This window comes from Berghia stephanieae, chromosome 4 (genome assembly GCF_034508935.2).
Source record: "Berghia stephanieae isolate SIO BIC M18660-M18661 chromosome 4, UCSD_Bste_1.3, whole genome shotgun sequence".
NCBI lineage: Eukaryota > Metazoa > Mollusca > Gastropoda > Nudibranchia > Aeolidiidae > Berghia > Berghia stephanieae.
In genome coordinates, this window is record NC_088363.1 from 27,638,708 (window position 1) to 27,664,256 (window position 25,549).

The 25,549-nt window shown below is 34.5% G+C and overlaps 1 protein-coding gene across 1 annotated transcript in view; it reads left to right on the forward strand.

The window, feature by feature from the left end:
• The window catches only part of LOC144970355 (uncharacterized), a 162,496-nt gene that overhangs the window by 85,916 nt on the left and 51,031 nt on the right, over positions 1–25,549 (forward strand). The window contains 5 exon segments of the mRNA XM_078909906.1: positions 15,008–15,208; positions 16,819–16,902; positions 22,781–22,872; positions 24,129–24,294; positions 24,978–25,190. Coding sequence (XP_078766032.1) covers positions 15,008–15,208; positions 16,819–16,902; positions 22,781–22,872; positions 24,129–24,294; positions 24,978–25,190 — 756 coding nt within the window.

Genomic DNA, 25,549 nt, shown 5'->3' on the forward strand with positions numbered 1-25,549 from the left:
GCAGGGCCTCTAGGCTAGCCAATGTTGTTATCTTTCTTCTTTTTTTTTACCTCTGGAATTTCTTATTCTTTCGAATTCTACACGGCCTATGCTACATGGTTAACCCATTCGTTTTTATAATCGTGTTTCCCTCTTGTATTGTTATGTATCTATGCAGCTAAAATCAATTTTGTTGTGAGACCTTTTTTACATAGCTATCTTTTAAAACTATTTATAAGCGGAGTTCGTTTTAACGCTGACAAAACATTAAAATCTTACACTTTAAATCAATCATTCGACTTCAGCTTCATTCAATCTTAGTCGAATCGTTATTACTTTTTTTCTTGGTGTAAACGGTCAGGTCTTTTATTATATTCAGATTAATAATGTTAGAAATTAATGTTTAAGGAAATCTAGCTTCACCGTTAAAGAGTTAAATAAAGCTTTGAATCTTTCGGCCTGTAGTTCCGTCTTCATAGTTCCGTCTTTGAGTGTTAAAGTCCATGATAGACAATACATACAATAAATCTAAACCGAACTCTTTAACTTGACGGATATATTGGATTGGCTGAAGATTTGACACTTGATCGTGCCCCGAACAACGTCAGAAAGACGTGATAAAAATCACTCGCTGTGAAGAAAGGAAGGGTGCTGCAAATTGATTGCCCCCCCCCCCCCCCCCTCCTCCTCCCCCACCGTGTTATATTATTTCATGGAGGTAGTAATAGTAGTTGTTTTATTGCACCCTTTTGACAATGCTACGAATGTCACTGGCTAGTATGCCTTAATGGCTCTTTTGTTTTAGAGGTTTGAAGGTATTAACCCTTTAGCAGCGAAACTGGACTATTTTTCAAGTTGTAATTCCTCCCAAAATGTATCTGGTTATAACTGTAGACCGCCGTCGCCTCCTTTATTTTAGGCGGCTTTGTTTTAGGCTCTGAACTCTAAATCTGTCTAAAGTCGCTGGCAAGACGCAAGACACTGACGCCCCCCCACCCCCTGCCAAGCAAAGAAAATTATATCAAAGTTTTATTTTCGAAAACAGTTTTTCTTTTGTTTGATTATTTTCATCGAATTTCAAAATTGAACAGTTAATCGTTAGTGTTATTTTTCATTGGCAAAACCTTGCATGATCACATTATGGGAATTCAGATAAGGCATACTTGATCTAGCAGGATTATATTGATACATTGATTTGAACAATCATTAAGATATTGTCATTTTATCGGAATGTTTGGTTGAAATAATGTTGGGTGATCGTCGTGCTGTTAAAAGTTGAATTAATTCCAAATTTTATTATAGAGCACTAATCTAATTTCTTGTAATTCACAAAAAATTGAATACATATTGTAATTCTGAACAATTTGACTTTACTCCCAATACAATGACATAACACTTAAGACAATCATGGGCAGTGCATGAGCTCAGATTAGCCCCCCTCATGGCATTGTGCCACAAATCAATAATGAAGTCGTATGGATGTCTACCAAAAGAGCGGAGAGGCATACCATAAGAGCGGAAAAACACGTACCAAAAGAGCGGAGGGAGTGGGCACAGGTGCGGCGCCCGATATCAAAGAAATGTACAAGATTACTGTAAACCTTATTTTTATTTATTGTTATTTGTTTGCCTAGTGTGTGGAAAAATCCCCCTCTGCATTTTATGGGCTTGGGACCAACACACAACGATATCTTTTACCGCTGTGAGGCTGCATTAGGATTTTTATTTGAGCTGAGTGTAGGTTAAAAATTGGTAAAATCTTGCAAGGGAATCTATTTACAAGGGTCTGTTGATAAAACTCATTGCCTTCACAAACTCAAATCTGGATCTTTGGCCTGTTTTTTCTCACTAACGAGCTGTGCAACTTTCTGGTCTTTGGGCTGTTTTTTCGATTCTGCTTTTGATCTCATCTTGATATATGTCGTGGCCTGGAATTTGATTAGGGCGTCAGTGAGCAAGAACACGTTCGGGTGGGGGGCATAGAACTCCTTGTTCAGCATCGAGTGGAAAGACTCTGCTGCGTTGTTCGTTCTTTTCTGGCCTTTGGGAACAGAGGCCCACAGTGGAGGTGGAAAAGGACTTGAAGGTAGTATGTATGTTTGTAGCAGATAATCGGAGTAGTGGATCAACTTGGTGTCGTGGTTGGCAACTCATGAGGTCCATGGCGAAACTGTCCTCAACCTCCGACGGATCCAAAGACGAAAGTCCAAAAGTGTAGGTCAGCCACTTGCCAACCTCATTTTTTGTTTGAAACTCATTTCCGAGTCCCAGCTGCTGGATTTTCCTGTGAAGAGCCTGTCCCAGATGGAAGTTGCACGCTTTTACAATGACGTCTGGAATCAACGTTTTAAGCGCGGTCATGGCTGCTTTCTCAAAGTCCATGGAAAACTGTCTACACTGGAGAGAAAGTGATCTCTCACGGCACAGGGATAGGATTGCTTTCCACATGTTTTTGTAGGTTTCTTGAGTTTTTGATGGTAGCAAGCAAAATACAAGTGGGCAGTAGATGCCATTACTCAGACAGTGGATGGAGTAGATCTGACTGAACTGGGGAGGACAAGACTTGAAAGTTCCGTCAACAAATAGCTCTTCCACATGTGCTGAACACAGCTCTTTCAAGTTGCTGTCTGTTGAGAAAATGATTATTCCGGTGCCATCATCATTATGCAGGACAAACTTTTCACCTTTTGATGTGGTTGGATGAAAGTCGTTGTTCAGTATTCTGTGGACGTCCTCTCGTGTTTTCGGCAGTTTTGGCAATTGTTTTCGTCTCTGCCTGTAGATAGATCTTCTTACGTTGATGATGTCTTTATGAACCAGGTTCGCCTCTTCCATTTGGAGAAGTTCTGATTTCATGATTTTTGCTGGTCTTTCTGACACATCAGCTTCGGCCCGACGTTTTACAGCAGCTCGAAGTATCGTCTTTTCTGTAGTTCTGTAGTCTCTGTCATGATTGTGATTTGTTACAGCTGTCAGCGTTGTGGTTACTTGTCCGTCTGTCTTTACTCTTGATTTGCAGCCTTTAACTGTGCATCGCCAGTACTTGTCCCCATGACTTGTAGCATAGTCCAACCGATAAGTGTAGTTATTTAGGACAACGCAGTCAGCTCCTTTTTGGGTCTTTGATATTTTTAACGTGTCCATACAGATGAGTTGAAGAAAGAATGGAAGCCCGAAATTATCTTATAATATAGAGTTTGGAAATCAAACTACACACACACACACTAAATAACCTCGCGGTGTCTCTAACAATGATAGGCTATGTTATGCCTACAATAAGCACGGGCAAGAATCCCGAAATTATCAAAATAAAAACACACACTAAATCAACTCACACGTTCTTACTCGGTACATGTTTTTCAAGCACACGGACGAGAAACACACTAAACTCACACACTTATAAACTCACATGCTTCTAAATCACTACATATTTTTCAAGCACACTCCCCGACAATTAAGAAAGATCGTAAGTACTAAGCAATGATCCTGAAACAGCTACGAACTTTTCAAACCCCACTGGTTTTTTTAAAGAGTTTACAGTAACCCTCCGCTCTTTTGGTATGCTGGCAAAATTACTATCTCCGCTCTTTTGGTATTTTCCGAGTCGTATTTAGATGTGGCACGGATTGACCATTGATGAGAATTACATTATGTAATTTATGCCGTGGTAATGTTATGCATTATGTACGAGGCCAGCAATCGCAAAGGCTTGTGACACTAAAATAGACTGGATTTGGCAGGCCTTATATGACACGTAAATCGACTATACTGATTTCAGTTTGGACAAGTTGGTGGTCAATAAATATCAAGTATCCAATTTCATTTTACTCTTTTAACCCCAACGAATGGTTACGCGCAATACTATTATATAATTTTAAAAGGATAAAAAGAAAAATACTACCTCTTACCCCCTCCAGAAATAGAACAAAACAAAACAGCAACACTGACAAAGAATGTAAAGGTTGATTATTACGAGAAAAATCGGATTTCAAACAAAAAGTAATCCGAAAAAAAATAGTCAAAGATACAATAAAACAACAATAAACCCATTAACAAAAAAAAAATAAATAAATAAATAAATAAAAAAAAGGAAAAGAAAAGAAAGTAAAGAAAATTTTAAAAAAAAGCAAAACAAAGGAAGAAAGCAAGTAAATGAACATTGATAATCGATAAGAATGTCGTAGTCTTAGATTTTTTATTTCAAATATTGAAAGGCAGCCCCGGGAGAGCCACTTCATCCTTGCAGTATGATTTTTGACCTAAGACCGTGGAAAGCGCTGCTTAGCTTGTACAGGGGAAAGGCCAAGACGAGTTATATATATATAATATATATATATATATATTATATATATATATTATATATATATATATATATATATAATATATATATATATATATATATATATATATATATTATATATATATTGGTCTAGGTGGACGCTATAGAAATATAGAGGTGGCTCATCAGTACGGCGCAAAAAAAAAAGAAGAAATTTTGTAGCCATTTAGAAGCTATATATATATATATATATAATATATATATATATATATATATAATAATTATATATATATATATATATATATATATAATCTATAATGCTTCTGAATGACTACAAAAATTTCATTTTTTTTCGCGCTTCACTAATGCGCCGTCTCGTTATGTCAATAGCGTACACAGATCAATATCTCTATTTTGTAGTAATGTTCGAAATATTATAGTCTTAGCTGTATTGGTCAGTAAAGTTATCAGAAACGGATGCTTGTGGTAAGGAAGAATGGATCTGAGGGCCTGATAGGGACCACTCGAGCATATCTTAAGATCATTACACGATTGCAGAATGAAGCAATCACTCGGAAGAAAGGGGTGGCTTGAAGGAGAGACAATAGGAAGAAGAGAGGGTGGGTTGAGGTGTCCGAATTTATTGTTAGTAGCAATTGGCCCAGTCAGTGACAGAAACAATAGAATAGTCTGACTTAAGACATAAGCCATCGATTTTGTACTATCTGTCGTGGAAGTAGCTGTTGTAGTGACTGAATATGGTGGTGGGGAGGGGGATGGGGTGGGGTGAATGTCTTTGAGGCTGGTTATTTTGATGACTTATGCCATGGACGACGATAGGCATGAAGAGGAATAGTAATAACATTCAATAATAGTATAAATGATCGTATTGTTTCGTTTTCTTCTTGGAAGATAGGATCGTTCATTGTTTTGATTCGTTTCGGTTTCCGGTTTATTGGGAGCGTGATCCTGTTTGTTGTTTTTGATCATTGAATTCGTTATTTATTAGTAACAGTTTTGATTAAACTGATGATAAACTGTTTTGACAATTGCTGGTCTTAGTTTTCATCGGCGTTAGTCATTAATTACAGTTACAAATCTATTAAAAACATGCCATATTGATGGGTCGACATGTACTTATTTGCAAGTCTGATAAAATTGTTATGGGCTCATTGTTGTATTGGAAATACTTTCAAACCAATGCTAAATATTGCCCATTACGACACTGATAAATCAAGCCCATAATTGCGTTCGGTTATAGACCTGCTAATAAGAACAGGTCGTGATGGATGACATACTGAAGGAAGTTTTCTATTTCTATCACGTTGTAATCACCATTAAAATTCAGCGGAAATAATATGCCTTTTTTTGTTTTTCAAAATTAGCATATGATTTCTGAAAACTTAGACCAAAAAAAAAAAAAAAAAGCTCGGAAAATAAATTAAGGCTTTCATAAAAAAAGATTGCCAAAGACCGTTAATAACCCATAAAATCAATATAATCCTTTTTATTTTGTTGATGTTCATGGGCTAATTTATTAAATCAAAACAAGTATTCTCAATGTCAACAGTTTTACGATAGCTTGTGTGTTTGCTCCGAAATTGAGGCTGTTTTATCAATGTAGAGCAGGTACTGGGCAAAGTGAGGTATACACCGCGGTTCATTGATTTCCTCTCATGGTAACTTCATTAACGTGAGATAAAACCTTTAGTTCGAATTTCTGGTTGCATTATCAATGCTAAAGACTCGCTTCAGAGTACATTGTTCTCAACAGACTCGCCAATTTATTTAAAAAAGTAAAGTTATCATGAAAGCATGTCACAGCTACTGTAATCTGATTGTGTGGGAAATCAAAATTGTGTTCTGAAATTCTCAAGCCCTTGATCGTTTTGATCGCGATTAGATAAGCCGTACCCGTCGTAAATTTATCACTTTTAGAAAAAAATATCAGCCTGACATTTCTCTTTTAACAATTGCCGTACTATGAACACTCGTAATTAAAATTTTGGCCAGAAAACTCGTCCTTCAAATATCGGCCAATTTAGATGACCTTTATCTTGGCCAAAACTTTCAAACCTGGGACTTAAGGAAGACCTCACGAGGTTCTAGGTTTGAGAGTTTTTGCCAAGATCAATTGGCATTTGAGGACAAGTTTTCTGGCCATTAAAAAAAAAAATTCGTGGCCTTCCTGAGTATGGCAGCTAACTGGTTAAAAAAGGGATCGATATCACTTTGATCTTCTAGTCGGGGCACCATATCAAGATTTAGATTTTGAATTAATGGGTTGATAGAGAACAAAATAAAAATATGAATCATGTGAATTAGGGATTCTGTAAATAATTAGTTCATAGAGAAATACTGAAAAGAACAAGAAAGAAAATATACAACTTAATCATAAGATATGACTTGTGGTTACAATGTCCAATTCAGGACGTTAGAGCCAAAGAAGCCTCTGAAATGTTGGATCGAAATATTGCTCCCTTTTAAATGCGCTGCGCAAAACAATTACTTAAAATATAACATCCGATGCTTTTTCCCCCCGACCAATGATAATAATAATTATGTTGTTTGTTTTTTTCACGAAGGGTTAAATAGATATTATTGAGTGAAATATAAGTCGCGGTAGGTACAGAATTTCAAGCATGGTAGATACGTAACCAAAAAAGGCAACTTTTTTTACTATGGAAGAAAGGACTACAGAAATCACTGAAAATGATACCTCAACAGATTCCAAGCTGGATGAAGTTTTTAATCACGACGATGATGAAGAGGAAAAGTATCTCCTCAGTGATGTGTGGTTCAAGCCCATTATAATCCCTGAAGAAGATTTGCTCGATAATTCGGGATCGTTTGGCGCGCGGACACCTTCAGAAACAGCTAGCGACAATGACGTGTCTCCCACTGGCGGAAGAGTATCTGTAAGGGGCATTGAAGATGTTCCTGCCACGGGTACCCGAGAGAGTCTAAAACGCGCACGAGACGAGGCAGTGAGGTCCCAGAGAAAGCCGGCAGCTCTCTCCGCCTCGGGCTTCGTTATGCAGCGCGTTAAGCAAGTTAGTAATGAGATTTTGATGGACATGTTCGTTTTTTGTATGTTTGTGTTAAGATTTGATCCCCCTTTCTCCGTCCTCTCTCTCTCTCCTATTCCCCTCCCCGTACCCCTTTCTATCTCTCTCTTCCTCTTTCTCTCACTCTCTCACTCTCTTTTCCTTTATGTCATTCACACCCCCCACTCTCTTTCTGTGCCTCTCTTCTTCTTCTTCTTCTTCTTCTTTTTCTTCTTCTTCTTCTTCTTCTTCTTCTTCTTCTTCTTCTTCTTCTTCTTCTTCTTCTTCTTCTTCTTCTTCTTCTTCTTCTTCTTCTTCTTCTTCTTCTTCTTCTTCTTTCAGATTATCCCGCATTTTGCAGGGTTGCCATGATCTCCTTGCACCTCAGTTCATTGCATCATCTTCCTCCAGGCCCAGTTCTTTCATATCGTCCTTTATCCTCCCCATCCATTTAGGCATTGGCCTTCCTTTTGTTTTTCATTTTCCCCGCTAATTGTATGTCTACTACTTTATTTCTCTCGTCTCTTAACATGTCCAAACCATTTCAATGTATCTTCTCTCATCTTTATTGAAACAGTCTTCACTCCAGTCGATCTTTGAATCTGTTCATTTATCACTTTATCTTTTCTTATCCTTTTCGCTTCAACTTTGCGGCAATTCGTTTGTCACACATAACCCCAGTTACCTTCCTCCAATTATTCCAGCCTGCCCGGATCCTCTTCTTAATCTCCATTTTATTTTCCCCCGTCTCCTTGTACAGTTGTTCCGTAGTATTTGAATTGGTATGTCTTTGGCACATCCTCTTCTCCTATCTTTATTGGTGGTCCTGATGACTGTTGTCCAATGCACAAATACTCTGTCTTCGATCTACTTACCCTTAGTTCTCTCCTTTCCAATACACGTCTCCAGCCCTCCAGCACCTTTTCCGCTACAGCTTTTGTATCATTCAAAAGTACCACGTCGTCCGCATACATCATATTCCAGGGTGCCTCACGCCGAACCTGTTCTGTAAGAACGTCCATTACAATTGCGAACAGCAGTGGGCTTAGTGCAGCTCCCTGTTGGAGCCCTACTCTTACATTAAATGGTTCATTTGAGCCAACAGCTGTCCTGCTACCTTCGTGGATATCCTGGATAACTTTGGTATATTTCTCTCTATATTTCACAAACACACACATACACACACACACACACACACACACACACACTCTCTCTCTCTCTCTCTCTCTCTCGCTCTTTCCTTTCCCCCTTCTCATTGCCAGCTGTCATTTTTTTCATTCTTTGTATATTATAAACTATGCTCTGTTACAGTATGTTATAGAACCTCATCATAGTGTGCAGTGTTTGGCTTTTAAATGGACTTAAATAAATGAGATTTTCTCCACTCGAATGATGACAATAGAGAAGAACATATTTTATAAATGAACATCAATAGATTCAAGTCTTGGCTTAACTCGAGACTTTATGTCGATATTTTGATCAATGCCGGGTGTTCATGATAATTCTCCATTCATCATTGACATGTTTGATTGTTTTATCATCTCTAGTCTGTTACATAATTTCTATTAATATTTTGTATTCGTGTGTTTATTTCTGTGTGTACGTGTGTGTTTGTATGTTTGTCTTTTAGGACCAATCCTTAACAAACAAGGATTTAGCATCAACGAGATCGACGTTTATTTAATCAACCCGAAATGTGTCAGTGGTTATAAGTTCCATGTCTGAGAGTAGTGACAATCAAAAGGATTGAGGGTTCAGATCTCTTATTTTCTAATCGTATAACTTATTTCACACTAGGAAGAAAAACTCAGTTGTCGATGAGCATTATTGACCGTACACAATGATTTGTTTAATATTTATATCAAAGGAAGGTTCTATATCGATAGAAAAAAAATCAGTAAAATGTCTTTTTCATTAGTTACTTTTGTTTCTACTTTTCTAGAAAATGTGATTGTCATTATCATTTTGTGCAGTTCAAAACTGTAAATACAACATGAACAGAACCAGTGATTTAATTAAACCAGTGACATTGGAAAAAGTAATAAAGGACCAGATGACACAGATAACATAAAACATTTTATCGACAATGACTTACAATGGAAAGCTATAAATCACACGTCGACCAAGTACTTTCACTTCAATCCTCTTACTATGTGATAAATTCACACGAAACCGAGTATAAAATTTTCGATAAAAGGTCGATACATGAATGGTGCGTTCCTGTAAGAAAGAGGTGATTTGATTTTTTTAGAATGAGTAAAAACGCATTATATATATATATATATATATATATATATATATATATATATATATATATATATATATATATATATATATATATAAGATATATAAAGCGATTATCCACTGACATTACCACACTCTAAGTGCTTTACAATATTTTATAGGCTGGTTTGTCGCTGGCGCTTTGTCATTCTTTCGTTCTTCGGCCAACCCTTCTTTAGTCAAAAACCAAAACCTTAAGTACGATGAAAAACGATCGTATTTTCTGACTTGACGTGCCAACAATTTTTCTCCTATACATCCATCTGGATTTAACGTGAAGTATTACCGTTTTTACTGGTTTCTTGTTTTTGTCTGAAGCAGGGTTTTGAACCCACAAGCTTTCCGTTTTTATTATTTTGTCCTTTTTGTTTTCGAAGCTGCTGTATTCAATCATTTTTGAACATTATTTTGTGCAGTCTAAGGTTCTAGCAACTTTGAACTTACTTTGCACATAATCGTTTAACCATAATATTTAGAGTCAACGTAAGTCCTGCTCCTGGTTGGGGTTCCTGCCCTCCCATAGTGGGCAGGAAGGCACTTACTGTGTCTTTTATCGCCCTATCTCTTTTTTCCAACATGTTTTCTGTCTTTGTCTTGGAATGGGATTGCTTAGTTTTGTCCTAGCCACTGGCCAGAGTCCTTAATTGGGAGGGAACAGCAAATGAATGGTATAGTTTTGGGAATTTTTCTTCTTCTTGTAAATCATCTCTCTGCTATGTACTGTTGCATTTTGTATGTTCTAATTATGTAGTAGACTGTAAACATTTGAGTGTATTCTTCTTAGAGGGGATATGTACTTGTGTCAGGATGACTTTTAGGTGATCTCAAACGAAGTACACTGATGGTAGTATCTTGGAATCTACATCTGTTCCCTATTTGAACCAATTCCCCTTTTGTCTTACTTTTCCTGTATGTTTTAATTGTTGTAATTCTATAACATTTTACTACCCCATTTCTTCCTTTTTACTGGTGCTGAAATGACCTAAATGTGTCACAAGCGCCGTAAAACCCTTAAAAATAAAACAAACATAAGTCTTGCTCAAGTCAGACGACACCCAGAGTGAATTGCTTACTATATAGATTTTCTTTTTCAAGTCTCAGTTGAACATAGATAGTCTGTCTGGCATGCCGTTCTCTACTCTATTCGTACAAAGTATGCATTGCACCAATATTAAGTGACAAGAATCGATCATGGTGAGAAAGAGAACTCTTCAGAGTATTTGGACGTCTTTAACCAGTTAACTGTCGTTCTCTGGAAAACGAAAACTCGTGTATTGAAAATTTGGCCAGGAAACTAGTCCTTCAAATATCGATCGATTTAAATGATTCTCATCTTGACAAAAACTCTCAATCATCCGACCTCGCGAGGGCTCAGGTTTGAGAGTTTTTGTCAAGATGAGGATCATTTAATTCGATCGATATAATTTGAAGGTCGAGGTTTCTGGTTAAATTTTAAATACTAGCTTTTCCAGAAGACGGCACTTAACTGGTTAAGATTGTTCTTCAATAGATTCTGAATGACGCTCGTTGTATGTTTATTCTAATGATATGCATACTTCTTTTCTCGACTACCGTGTCAAATTTACATAATACGACTAAATTCCATTTTTGTTGGTTCTAAATAGTGGAGTGGCAGAGTCGTGCTTATCGCTTCTTGTCAATGGGTTTTGATCGAAAGACTTTTCTTCTATAATGAAAAGAGATCCCCGATTGATAGATAGTTAAGAGCCGGATTTGAACTGTTTAAAATACATTATATTTAAGCCATACTTCAACTTCGTACAAATCGGTGTCTCGAATTTGAATATGGTTTCTATGAAGGTTAAGGGTATCCTTTTGAAAACGCAGTCAATGCCTATGAGATATGGAGTTTAAAAGAAGATCAGAAATGACAATTTTATACATAGGCTATTTCTGGTGATTGCAATACGGGAACATTGTCTAAAAATACATACTTTTAGTCCACTCTTTAACTTCCTACAAATTGGTATTTGTCGAATTTGAATGTGAGTGATTGGGTGTCATATTGGAAAAAAACAAAATAAAAACAACAGACCATAAAATACTTATGAGACATGGGGTAAAATATAAAAAGGAAGAGAAAAGACAATATTATACATGGAGTCTATTTCTAGTGATAGTGAAGTTATCTAAACACATTTTAGACTATACGTTTACTTTCTACCAGTTGGTATCTATTGAATGTGAAACTAACAAACCAAAAAAAAAAAAAAAAAAAAAAAAAAGAACGGAAGGAAAAACAACCACAACAACAACAAACAAACAAACAACTCCAACCCCCCACCCAAACAAAAAACAAAGACAAAAAACAACCCCCCCCCCCAAAAAAAAAAAAAAATAAAATAAAAACAACAAAAAAACAAACAAACAAAACACACAAAAAAAAGAACCAAAACCAAAGAGCCAAAACAAAAAAAAACCCAAACAAACAACAGAACCAAACCAAACCATACGATTGTTTTTTAATGAGACATGGGGTATGATAAAATTTGAAAGGAAAACAATATAACATAACACAAATCATGGGCTATTTCTACTATTCTAAATTTTAAGATTTAGTGAGTGTTAGGATTGATGCCCCTTGACCCTTGACACCTACCTGTTTGGAAAGGGGATCGATTTGACAGCAGTCGAAGTCATCAATCACATAGGATGATAGGGCAAGTATGATCGATCTGGTCAGGAAGGGGAGAAAGACAGTTTATTGGAACACTATGCGTGATAATTATTTTGCATTGCCGTTGTCATCGATAGAGATACTGGTCCTTGGATTGGGAAGTTGTGGGTGGATATTGGTGGATTTTATTTTTCGTTTAAAAAAAATAACACTGTCGCTCTCAACCCTACAATGGACGATAAAGTGAATTAGATGATAAATGGATGGATGAATGAATGAATGAATGAGGGAGTAATTGAGTGAGTGAAGGAATGAACGAAGGAATAGGTGAATAGATTAGTGATTAAAGAAATGAATGAGTTAGTGAATGAATGAATGAATGAATTACACAAGTCGCTCACCTTAAATCTTAATATCCTGAGCTAATGAGACGGCTACATTACATTATTTGGCGCAATTTTTGAGTATTGATGACAAAACGTCATCAAACAAAATATTGTCTTTGTAATTTTAGTTTAAAAATGTGACTTTTAAAGAAATCTGCCTTCCTCCCCAAAAGCGGAGAAAACAAAACCAATCAGAACTGTTGGTGACAGACTTTCATTTACTGTTTTATGTGTCGGTGGACCATTTTTATTGCGTGATTTTTAAAAAAGCAAGACGCATCAGCCGATACTGTTTTTCAATTTATTATTATTGTTATTCTTCTTCTTCTTCTTCTTCTTCTTCTTCTTCTTCTTCTTCTTCTTCTTCTTCTTCTTCTTCTTATTATTATTATTATTATTATTATTATTATTATTATTATTATTATTATTATTATTATTATTATTATTATTATTATTATTATTATTATTATCACGCCTTTAAACATGTTATATTATAAGGTCATATTATTTGCATTTTTCTACAAATAATTTATTGAAACAAATTTATGACCTTAGATTATCGTAACTCCTGGATATGAGTTTAAATTGTATTTTTCTGGGTGGGGATCCTTACCTCCCATAGCGGGCAGGGAGGTCCATACTGTGTCCTCTATCCCCTTATATCTGTTTTCCAACATGCTTTCTGTCTTTGTCTTGGAATGAGGTTACTTGGTTTTATCCTGGCCCTGCTGGAGTCTTGGCTGGGAGGGAAACAGTCAAATGCATAGTTATTGTTTTGGGAGATGATATTTTTTTCCTTGTAAATCATCTCTCTGTTATGTATTAATATATTTGTTATTTTTAGTGTATAATGTAAGCATTTGAGTGTATTCCTCTCTGTTGGATTTTGTGCTTGTGTCCGGATGAGACTTATAGGTGATTTCAAATTAAGTACATTGGTGGTATGCTCTTGGAATCTACATCTGATCCCTATTTGTTCCTAGTTCCCCTTTGTCTTGCTTTTTCTTGGGTGCTTTAATTGTAATTCTAGAACTTTTTACTATCCCATTTTCTTCCTTTTCACTGGCGCTAATATAACCTAAATGTGTTGCAAGCGCCGTAAAACCCTTAAAAACAAAAAAAAAAAAAAAACAAATTGTATTTTTCCCTTGTTTGTCGTGATCAAATATTTGATTCCAATAGATAAGATTTATAATGATTAAAAAAAGAGCCTAAAATAAGTCGATATAAAAGCGAGATAAGGTCAAAGAATCCCGATTTTCTGACATGTTAGACGTGTTATCTCAATTCGTAAAAGATAATCCCTTGATGTTAGCATAACAACTAACGCGGACCGACTGAGGTTTATGGACCGACTGAGTTTTATTGAAAACTCAAACAACCACAAAAGCCTAATGCGTTGGGTTTTAGAAAGAAATCCCTAAGACATTTTGTGAGGAATATAAATGTGTCGGTTTTTGATGTTAGGTTGATTTGGAGGTCATTTTAACCTGTCGATATACGGGGTAAAAGTTTTCCGGCATTGTGATACAGTGGAGAGCAGTTGTTTGGGGAGACACACACACACACACACTCTCTCTCTCTCACACACACACACACATACATAAGAAGATATATAGATAGATAGATAGATTGAGAGAGAGAGAAAGAGAGAGAGAGAGAGAGAGAGAGAGAGAGAGAGAGAGAGAGAGAGAGAGAGAGAGAGATTAAATTGCTTTTCATGATTTGATGCTTGTTTAACATTGATCATTGTTTTTGTATTTCTACCTCTAATCCACTAATTGTGCCATCCCACGGGGAATAAAATTCTGGTCAACATTTCTATAATGTAAATAAAATATAGAGAGTAGATTCGACTCACGTACATTCATATTAAAACAATACCCCCCTCAAAAAAAACAAAACAAAAAAAACAAAACCAACCCCCCCCCCCCCCCAAAAAAAAAAAAAAAAAAAAAAAAAAACACAAGAAAACGAAAATAAACAAACACACACAAAACAATTTTTAAAAACAACAACTAAAAAAAATCAAAGCAAAAACCAAAAAGAAACCAAAAAAACCCCCCAAAAAACAAACAAACAAAAAACAAAAAAACTAAAAACAACCCCCCTCCTCCCCCACAATAAAAAAAAACTCGAAAAAAACCCAGAACAAATCAGAATAATTAGGCCTTTAGCCTTCCTCGGGAGACAAATAGCAGCAACAACAACAACAAAATGATGAATAAAACAAAATCACTTTTAACTTTTCAATAATAAAATCAAAGCATTCAATTTTATGTGCTTGTTTATGTTTATAAGCCTACCTTTCGTTTTTCTTGATTGTTTATGTTTATCTATATTTCGTTTTTCTTGATTGTTTATGTTTATCTATATTTCTTTTTTCTTTTCCCAGTTGGAACATTCCTTGAAGGGTGACTCTGGCCTGGACATGAGTAGCGTCGGGGATAGCGCCGCTTCCAAAGGGCTCATGCAGCAGAACATCGATCTGCGCAGGAAGCTGGAGGAAGAACACTCGAGCTACAAGAGGAAGCTTCAAGCATATCAGGATGGCCAACAGAGGCAAGCACAACTGGTACAGAAGCTTCAGGCCAAGGTATTTGGGATTCCATGTCAAAGCTTCTATTTTGTTTTGTTTTGTTTGAGCAACAGTTCATTCATTTATTTCCTATCATTATGCGCTATAAATCTGCATAGACCCTATATGAACAACGATATTGAATATGTGTATACTCTAGCTTTATCCACAATTCCCATTGTGGTTTTGGCTCTGAAAAACAATTTTTTTTTCTCAAAAAAAAGGGGGGAGGGGAATTCAACGAGGGAGTAAGTGAAAGACCCAAAAAAATAAAAATAAATACAAACAAAAAAAAGGACACGGGTTGGCGTTGGTATAATAATGAAAATGAAAGAAATTAATGGTTTTTATCACTGGGCCAGAGAAAGAATTAACTTCGTCCGTGTTAAATATTTCATTGCAACAAGTTTTTCGCCCCTATATTCTTTATATTATACTCTTCTAATTTGCGATATTCTTTTCTTTGCCAGGCCTGAAAGTAACGTCTTTTATTTATTTATTTATTTATTTTCACACGAAGAAATTTCCCAAGATTATTTATTGTATTGTTTTGAAATATGGTAAAATTCTCGCAAGTTTTATTGGTAATTGTCTGTCTTATTAATGATCCTCCCCTGCATCGTCTTGAATGTTGAAATGCATAATTTTATCCCATCTGCCGTATTCGGGAAAAACCCATGTTTAAAAATTTGGCCAGAAAACTCGTCCTTCAAATATCGATCGATTTAAATGACCATCATCTTGGTAAAAAACTCTCAAACCTAGGACTTTGCGAGGTCCTAGGTTTGAGAGTTTTTGCCAAGATGAGGGTCATTTAAATCGATCGATATTTGAAGGACAAGTTTTCTGTCCAAATTTTTAAATGTATGTTTTTCCACAATACGGCAGTATGGAAGACGAACATCTAAGTATAGATGACTCGGCTTGATGGGAAGAAAAAAAAAAGACTTAAACCAACGCTTTTAAATTTTTAATATAAATTACTCTCTATTTGATTTATGTTTGACTGGGTTTGTAAGTTATATAACTGTTATATGGCACATGTGATCATAGGTGTTTTTTCGTTCTCTTATACTTATTTCTTTTGTTCTATAATATTCGTACACTTGTTAAAACCCTGAAAGTCTTTACATACGTATTTTTGTGTGGTATTTTAAATATATGTTTTCTTATTCAGACGAGAAACTTGCAAAATAATGTAAACGACCATCATCACAGCCACCGCCTTCATTATTATTATTATTATTATTATTATTATTATTATTATTATTATTATTATTATTATTATTATTATTATTATTATTATCATCATCATTATCATCATCATCACCATTATCACCAACAACACCACCACCACCACCACCACCACCATCATCATCATCATCATCATCATCATCATCATCATCATCATAATCATCATCATGACCACAATCAACAATGACAATGCAAAATTAATATTTGTTTTTACTCAAATCGTCATCCTCATTCATTTCTATCTTTATTTATTTTTTTTTTTTTATGTTGTTGTTTGTTTCTACATCCTATTAACTTAAATAGAACTGAACGCGCACATACTCCATTACCAAATGCTCAGTGTATACTAACATTCTTGGATTTTACAATAACAGCTACTGCAATACAAAAAGAAATGCCAAGATTTGGAGGAGAATGTCCATTGCAAGGACATGGAAATCACCAGGATAGTCAACAAGGTACTCGCATACCTACCTACCCACCTTCCCACCCACCCACTTACCTAACTACCAACTCATATAGCATCCAAACCAACCGCCAACTATTCATACTATTATAGTGCATGACTACGGCCCTACTGACACTTAACTACCCTTAGAGACCCCCCCCCCCCCCTGTCTATTTTTTTTCCTCTCAATTTTCATAATAATAAACTATGAATATTTACTACTCGGATTGTTGATTTTGTAGCTATTTTCACATTACTTCTTTTACAACTCTCGTAGATATAACTCAATTCTCAGAGATGCCATCTTCTAAAATTAGATATTTTTATTTTGATGGAAATTCACATTATTTATCTAATATGCGACTTACCACCGAAAGATGCTTATGAAGGAACACAATTTTTTAAACTGAAAAACAAAAAAAAAAAACAAAACAAAAAAACAAACAAACAAACAAACAACGAAGCAAACAAAAAGCAACCCCCCTCTCCTAAATAAATAAATAATAATAATAAATAAATAAATCAATCAATCAATAAATAAATAAATCAATCAATCAATCAATCAATCAATCAATCAATCACAAAACAAAACACACACACACACAAAAAAACAACCAACAAACAAAAAAAAAAACAACAACCAACAAAAAAAAACAAAAAAACAACCAACAAACAAAAACAAAAATAAAATAACAAAAGAAAAAAAAAAAAAAACAAAAGCAAAAAAAAACCAAAACGAAACAAAACAACAATAAACTTTTGTGAGTGTGGTCATTTTCACTATAAATCACATAGCCCACCTTGACATGAAACCCGATTGATTTTATCAGAGCAATTTGTCATTCTTAGTTGAATAAACGAACAAGAATTTAATGAACCTATCAACAGGTTAAAAGTCATAATAATATACTATGATGGAATAATATTTTCGGGACCATTGCATGATTAAATTTAGAAAGGAAAATGATAAACCACCAAAATTTCACGCACAAAAATAGCATCAACTTTATGTCATATTCACAAGATGGCTACTCTGGTTTTATATCCTTCATGGTTACTTTAGTTTTATATCCTTCATGGTTACTTTGGTTTTATATCCTTCATGGTTATTTTGGTTTTATATCTTTCATGGTTACTTTGGTTTTATATCCTTCATGGTTACTTTGGTTTTATATCCTTCATGGTTACTTTAGTTTTATATCCTTCATGGTTACTTTGGTTTTATATCCTTCATGGTTATTTTGGTTTTATATCCTTCCTGGATTATTGGATTTTTTTTTGGCCTTGTCTGAATATAATGCATGTCGTCTGAGTACTCACAGTTTCTTTTCCCCTCTATTTCGGTGTTAGGCTTGCATGTAAACATGTGGTCCACCATGCCATTCGAGTGTTGTGCCCAAACGGACAAGATGAAGAAAATGAATTTTAAAGTCATAATGATTAGAATTAGATATTTACAGTCTTTGAATGACGAAATTTACGAAACCAAACTCGCTCACTCTCAGCAATGAAGACATTTCTTTTAACTCAGATTTGATGTTTGAAATTTGATTGTAAAGATCGAGGTCAACTTGACATATTACTGTGATGAGACGAATGGTCATATATATATATATATATATATATATATATATATATATATATATATATATATATATATATATTTCCGGAGATAGGACTCCTTATAGCCATGTACTTTTATTTTTGCTGTAAAACTTTGAGTAAAGAGTGAATTTTATCTTAGTTTTATGTATTCTTTATACTGTAATATAGAACTAACAGCTTGTGGATGTTTACTGAAAAAACGAATTATAAAGTTGAAAAAAAAAGTAACAAGTAACACATCATTATCGGCTTTGTCCTCTCTCCAAAAATTTAATTATGAAATAATCAACATCAGAATTGTATACTCTTATGTTTGAATCTGAGAGTTGATATTTTAGTCAATCAATAATAGTCGTGGTCATATTTAGTTTAACATGTTCTTGTACATTATCACTGTGCTTTGCATAGTCCGTACTCTTAACTAACTGGTTTGTTTTTTAATGTTTGTTTTCAGAAAACTGATAGATCCGAACCTAAGTGTACATATTATTTTCAGGTTCGATAACCAAACTCAAGTATGGGCATGTTTTAACATTGTTGTAATGGGGAATCTTTTACCTCGGTTTGAGAGTGTTTCCATAACAACAATAGTAAGAGCATAACAATTTGAGTTATCAGAACTGCAAATAATGAGTACACGTAGGTTATATTATATTATGTAATAATATATTTATCCAGCTCATATTTAACACCTGCTTCATTCACAGAGATCGCATGTATTGTCATTTTATAATGATTCTTTTTTTTTTTTTTTTGTAAACCTTTGAATGTAACATACTTAACCAGAAGCTTTTTATTTTCCTTTTTTTTCAGTTTTTCTTTTTCACTTTGTGTATTTTTACATTTCAATTTCTGCCCATTGCATTTTTATTCCTTGATAATTCAGCAAAAGTGATCAAAAAGATTTCGTTACAGTTTTGGACAGATCTACTCTGAACGCCTTCCCAACTACAGTTTCCTTTTTTTATATTTCATTTTTCTATTTTATACGTATTTTCTTTTTGTTTTGACAATCTCCTTTGATTAGGTTGCTCAGTATAAGAAAAAATGTGAGAGCTTGGAGATCCAGAATATCAAATCTACCAATGTTGCGGTGAGAATTTTGTGCTAGTCAAGATTGTATGGAATAGTTTGCCGTGCTTTTGATGAGAATTTTGCATTCCTATCTAAAATAAATGCACATTGATTTTGATGTGGTTTTCTTCTTAAGATGATATGATTTGGATGGATCACGAAGGCTGCTCATTTAACACAATGAAACTGTCTGTAGGAAATAACGGTCTTAATTATTGATTCATTCACTTGATAAGTGCGTGTTTTATTTCAATTATTTATGTTCTCTTTACTCTATCTGTCGTCTTGTAAGCCAAATCCAATACGGTTTCTATTTTGTAAGTATATCTGGAATACGATTTGCCACTCCCTTGTGAGTTGTCTTCCAGTAAGATTATTTTACAGATTTGAAAATGCCAAAAGTAGCATTATGTTGAGTCCAGTAAAGATGAGTGAAGTGGAACTTGAATTTGTCGCTTTTTTGGAATCGTTGGGAAAAGAATTGCTATGATGCAAAAATAATATTGAAAATTTAAAACAAAATCACATAAAGAATATGCAGGTAAAGTCATTGGGAAATTTGTTAGGATTAAGTGTGTCATACTCAGTTATAACTTAAATAAGAAAGAAATTAGATTCATTTATAAACATCTGAGAGAAGTCGTATTGTTAATTCTTTAATGGGGCAGCAGCAATTCCGTTTCCAACAGCCTATACCCACAGTTTATTAGTTTGTGTTTTGTTGTCACCATGAAATTAAATTCAAGTTTCATTTTCTGTGCCAATTCTTGCCTATCATCATATAAGACAAAGGATCGAAAGACCGTTCTAAAATGTGAGTACTGCTCATCCTTTCCTTTTTTCTGAAGTTTCACAAAAGTCACCTTTCTTACACCATCCTCTTTCTTGAAGTAATCGTGCAAGACCTTACCAACTGACACATTTGTTATTATCGTCTTCTTCTTTGTTTTCCCTCATATTATGGTCTTCATGTTTGAATGTCTAGTTGGTGAAGAACGCCGTTGTCTTCCTCAGCTCTGTCAAAAGCCCGCCCATACAGTAAGCCTGTAGAGATTTGGAACACGGCCAAAACACCTTTCTTGCTGTTGCATACTTTGGGCAGGTCTGGAGAATATGGCGGGCGTCTTCTTCTCCTTTACCACAATCACACATGCCTGTTCTCTTATTAAAAAAAAAGTATATTGTGCATGTGGTGTTTCAGACGACTATGTCCTGGTCGTCGTCTAAAAATTGTGACCCCGTATTTTCTATTTAAAGTTTTGATTTGGTCTCTTTTATTGAAGCTCGGGTGCATCTTGTACCAGTGGACTTTTGCTTAGGCCTTGGTGACTGACTTGATTTGGCCAACTTCATTAAGTCCTATTCAATTCTCTTGGAGGGTTCCTTGGATCTTCCAATGCTTGATTTGCCCTCCATTTTTTAAAACGTCTTGGGCTTCGTTCACAATTAATTAAGGCATTCTTGATGACTTAATTAAAAAAAATCTATTTGGGTGACAAGGTTTCCTTAAACGGAACGCACATTTTAGAACATGGCATATATATATATATATATATATTAGTTGCTTTTATCTTTTCTCCAAAACAGAAAAAAAACCCCAAAAACCTCCAAAAAATTTGAACCCAAAAAAAAAAAATTATAAAGAAAAAATAAATACTGTCATTCATGTCTTTTTTTTTTTTTTTTTGCCTAATCAGAATTTCTTTTAGACACACATAGCACGGAGCACTGGGCTTCGTTTGAAAATACCTTTACAAGAGTTTTTCAGCTTTTGTAATCGAGTACAGATTTTAAACTTTCTCATAAAATTAGTCACATATTAGTGGTGACCCAAACAAAGGTCAATAGCACTTTCCCAATGAAAAACTCTTCTGATTGAAGTTGTATCATAGATTGAAGATATTCTTATATTTTAGTATTTTGATGAATGGGAAGAAGCAGCATCAAAATTCTATTTCATGACGTTCACAGTTGGCATTTTAAAAATACTATGTTATAAGAATGAACTCGTAAATGGGCCGAAAATGAAATTTTTTCATCAGCATGACATTTTAATTCAACCATTATTAACACAATGGACTTAATGACCTAGTTGAGTTTGGACTTTACTCATTGAGAAATTTGTGATTGATTTGTTTCTTTATTTAATTTAATTATAGTTTTAATTGTGTGCTGTTTTTATATCTCACTATTTTACATATATGATTTAACATCTTGTCGACAATTAATCCTTCTTTTTTCAATTCCGTTTAAAAAACAACAAAATAAAACAAAAAAACGACTAAAGTTACGATATTGAAAAAAAACAACCCATCTGCTTAAGGTGTCAAAGGATATATACACTGTTTTGAGGATCACTTCAATAAATTTCCTTTAATGTATTCTCAATAAGATTGACTTCGTTTTTGTACAATTTTTATTTCTTTTAATATTATGTGTAGCATGTCAGCTAAAAACTATATGTGATAACAAGTATTGGTCTGGTCTCAGTTTTGGAACGGAAAAGTCAGAGCAACTTGGAAAATTATCCATCTTAACAATGGCAAATAAATGCATGCATAATTTGTATTCGATTATCAATCTTGTATCAATGTATCCAAAAAAAACAAAAAACAAAAAACAAACAAACCATAAGCTTCTTTTTATCATTATATCCACTAAACATGCTCAAAATGCTTTACAAGGGTTTCCTAGACAACAGCAACATATAACATGTTGAACGAGACATGACGCCTGTAAGGCAATATTACAATTTAATATAGACAAATAAACAAACATCAATCTCTGATAGTTAATTCATTTATTATGATTTTAAAGTAAATCTTTTTTTTTCTCAAAGGTTTAAGATACTTTTAAACAAATGTGTTGAAATGTATTTAATTTAGATACTAGATATGAGAATATTATTATTTTAAAATGTATATTTTACAAAGCATAAAAAGGATAGTTATATTTTGATTATTGATTATAATAGTGATTGGAATGCTAAATTCATATATTTGGTCTCCTTACTCACAATTGATTTTGATTTTAATAAGTTCAATGAACAAAATATAGTATTTTAAAAATTGCCATGAGTGCAAATTCATATTGTGAGAATGAGAAGATTTTATTCCTCTCTCTTGTTACCGATCCCGTCTTAGACAGTCAAACTTCCATTACTATTATTCAATGATGATTAATCCTTCAATATCGACCTTTTCCTACAGTCAAGCTCGGACAGCAAGCTAAAGATTCTGGAAATGGAGAGTGCCAGCGACTTGGAATCTGCTCTCGTGCAACTGGAGGAAGAAAAGCAAAGGTGATTTTCCGTGATTTTTGGCTAATCAATATTGAACTCTAAATCTTTTTTTTTTTTTTTTAATGCTCATTACTGGACATTTCACCATTCTTTTATATGAAAATATATTGTTTTGCTCAGCATTGCGATTGATGGAGCAATTAAAGCATTATTGCATGCTGAGTCCAAATGTCTCGACACTGCATCATTGTGGGGAGCTTTTAATGCACATTTCCCTGATCATATCTTAGATTAGCTGGACTTTTTCTTTTTAATTATCATTTTATTAAACATAGAACTTGTTATACAATTTTCATTTGATATCTTAGATTTTATCTTATATGGATATTATATCCAATATCTTAGATTAGTGTGACATATAATCAGGATGTTGAAGTAGTGTCAAACATTGCCATAAGTTAAATATATAATATATGTTGTTCATGAACAATTCAAGTGATTTTGAACCCCATCATTGATCAAATGAGTTAGAGGTTTGGTGGTGTGTGATTTGAAATTATAATGTAACCGGGTGGGCCCCAGGTTTGAGCCTTTTTTTTTTTTTTTCAACTGGCAAGATTATGAACTCCCAATTCGCACACCCGGACAAACATGATTAAAAAAACAAAGCATTATTGGATTACCTATATCCTTCATGAAATGTCAGGGCGACGGCATGGGAGAGTGCTTTAATATGACAGAAATTTGTCTATATTGTAAGGCACATCAATCATATCACCCCACTTGACTCTCAGGCGTGCATGAGTGCCCTTATATTTTAAACAGTGACATATAATATTGTAAGAGTGTCATTGAACAAGATGCCTAACAGGCAATTTATACTGTGTGACATGGAAACTGTGTTTGTTGAATTTTTATTAAACTTTTGAAAGTTAAAATGTGTTGCAAGTGCCATAAACTCCAAAACAAGAAACAGAATGCACAAAAATTGAGACAAATCTGACTCAATGGTAAGGAGGTAAGATGACTGAGCGGATAAAGCATTGCATTTCCACCCACGAGTTCCAGGTTCAAGCCCTGCTGTTGGCATTCTGTTTTTTCCTTGAACAAGACAATTAGCCCTATTGCTCACTTTGCTGTACTGCACTGCAGCTGACACCTTGATTAACTTGGTCTTCTCTCGAGATAGATCCAAAAGAAACATTTCCCAGGAGGTGATTTTATTTTGTTTATTTATCTTTGTTATTTATCTGTAAAAGACTGATTTGTTCAACTACCCCTGTAATTATAATTCCAACTTAATTTTATTTCTCCAGATGTGCTGGTTTGGAGCATGTGAATCGAATGCTTCGTGAACAACTTGACCAAGCAACGACAACCAATCAACAACTGACATTGGATATTCACAAACTGACTCAGGACTGGCAACTTGCCAGAGAGGAACTTGAGGGCAAAGAGGTGGAATGGAGGGAGGAAGAAAAGGTAGGAGGGATCGGATAGAAGGTTATGAAAAGCACAATGCCTAACATGTGTTATGAATTCCTTTATTTATTCTTAAGATATACTTCTTATGCATTTGAATTTAGGAAAACAGAAATTTTCAAGTCTCTTGTGATGAGAGTAATAATGATAGCGATGGTCGTGATGATGATGATGATGATGATGTTGATTATGATGATAATGATGATGATGATGGTGTTGATAATGATAATGATGATGATTATGAGGACAAGTCCCATAATGAATTATACAAGAGAAGAAGATGATAACTAAAGATTCCATCTTGAGGTTAGGAAATATTTTAAGATTTGTTTTTCTTTTCTTTATTATTTTTTAACGAGATAACTACACAGAAATTATTCAATGTGAACTCAGGGCTTCTGTAACAAACATTTTGTGACACTACATAGTTATGCATTCTATTTATGTTATTCCGCAATTGGAGAGATTTAAAACTTTTACTAGTTGCTAATTGCACATCTGTTTACTACTCACGGAATTGGACCTTTTTACTATTATTGCAAGATTATGTTTTGCCAGATTTGAATTATATCCAGCTACATAATCACTGTTGTGTCAGCATTTCTACTAGTCGAGCTTTAAGGGTTCATTCTTTCAAAAATAAACTTTTTAAAAATGTTTTGAATGTTTTCCTACTTTTCCAGTCTTTCAATGACTACTTCAATTCTGAGCACTCTCGCCTTTTGTCCCTGTGGCGTGCTGTAGTTGCATTCCGTCGCCAGTTCAGCGAAATGAAAGTGGCGACAGAGCGTGACCTTGCTGGGGTGAAATTGGATGTCCAGAAAGCTGCTAGATCCATGCATTCGTCTTGCCTGTCTCTAACTTCCAGTATGAGGAGTGGAGAATCCCAGAGTCAGGTAAGATGAGATCTGTTCTTCACTCTGGTATGGGGTCGTACCATTTTTAGTGAAGAAAGTCAATTTTAAGCAATACTCAAAAATGGAAACGGCTATAACACTTTGTTCAAGAAATACCATGCGAAAATGCTGATCTACTAATTTAAGGGTATATAATGCTTTTTAAACAAATATAATATATTATTTTTATTATTAGTTTCCTAGCAATTACAAAATTAATTTTATATGAAAAAAAATTTCAACAATTTTTTTCCTTCAATACGACATGTTCAAATGATTTTCATTTGGTCAGATGTTGATGTACGTAAATTAATTTGGCTCAAAATTAACAGTTTGTCTTGTTCTGTATTAAAAGAGGG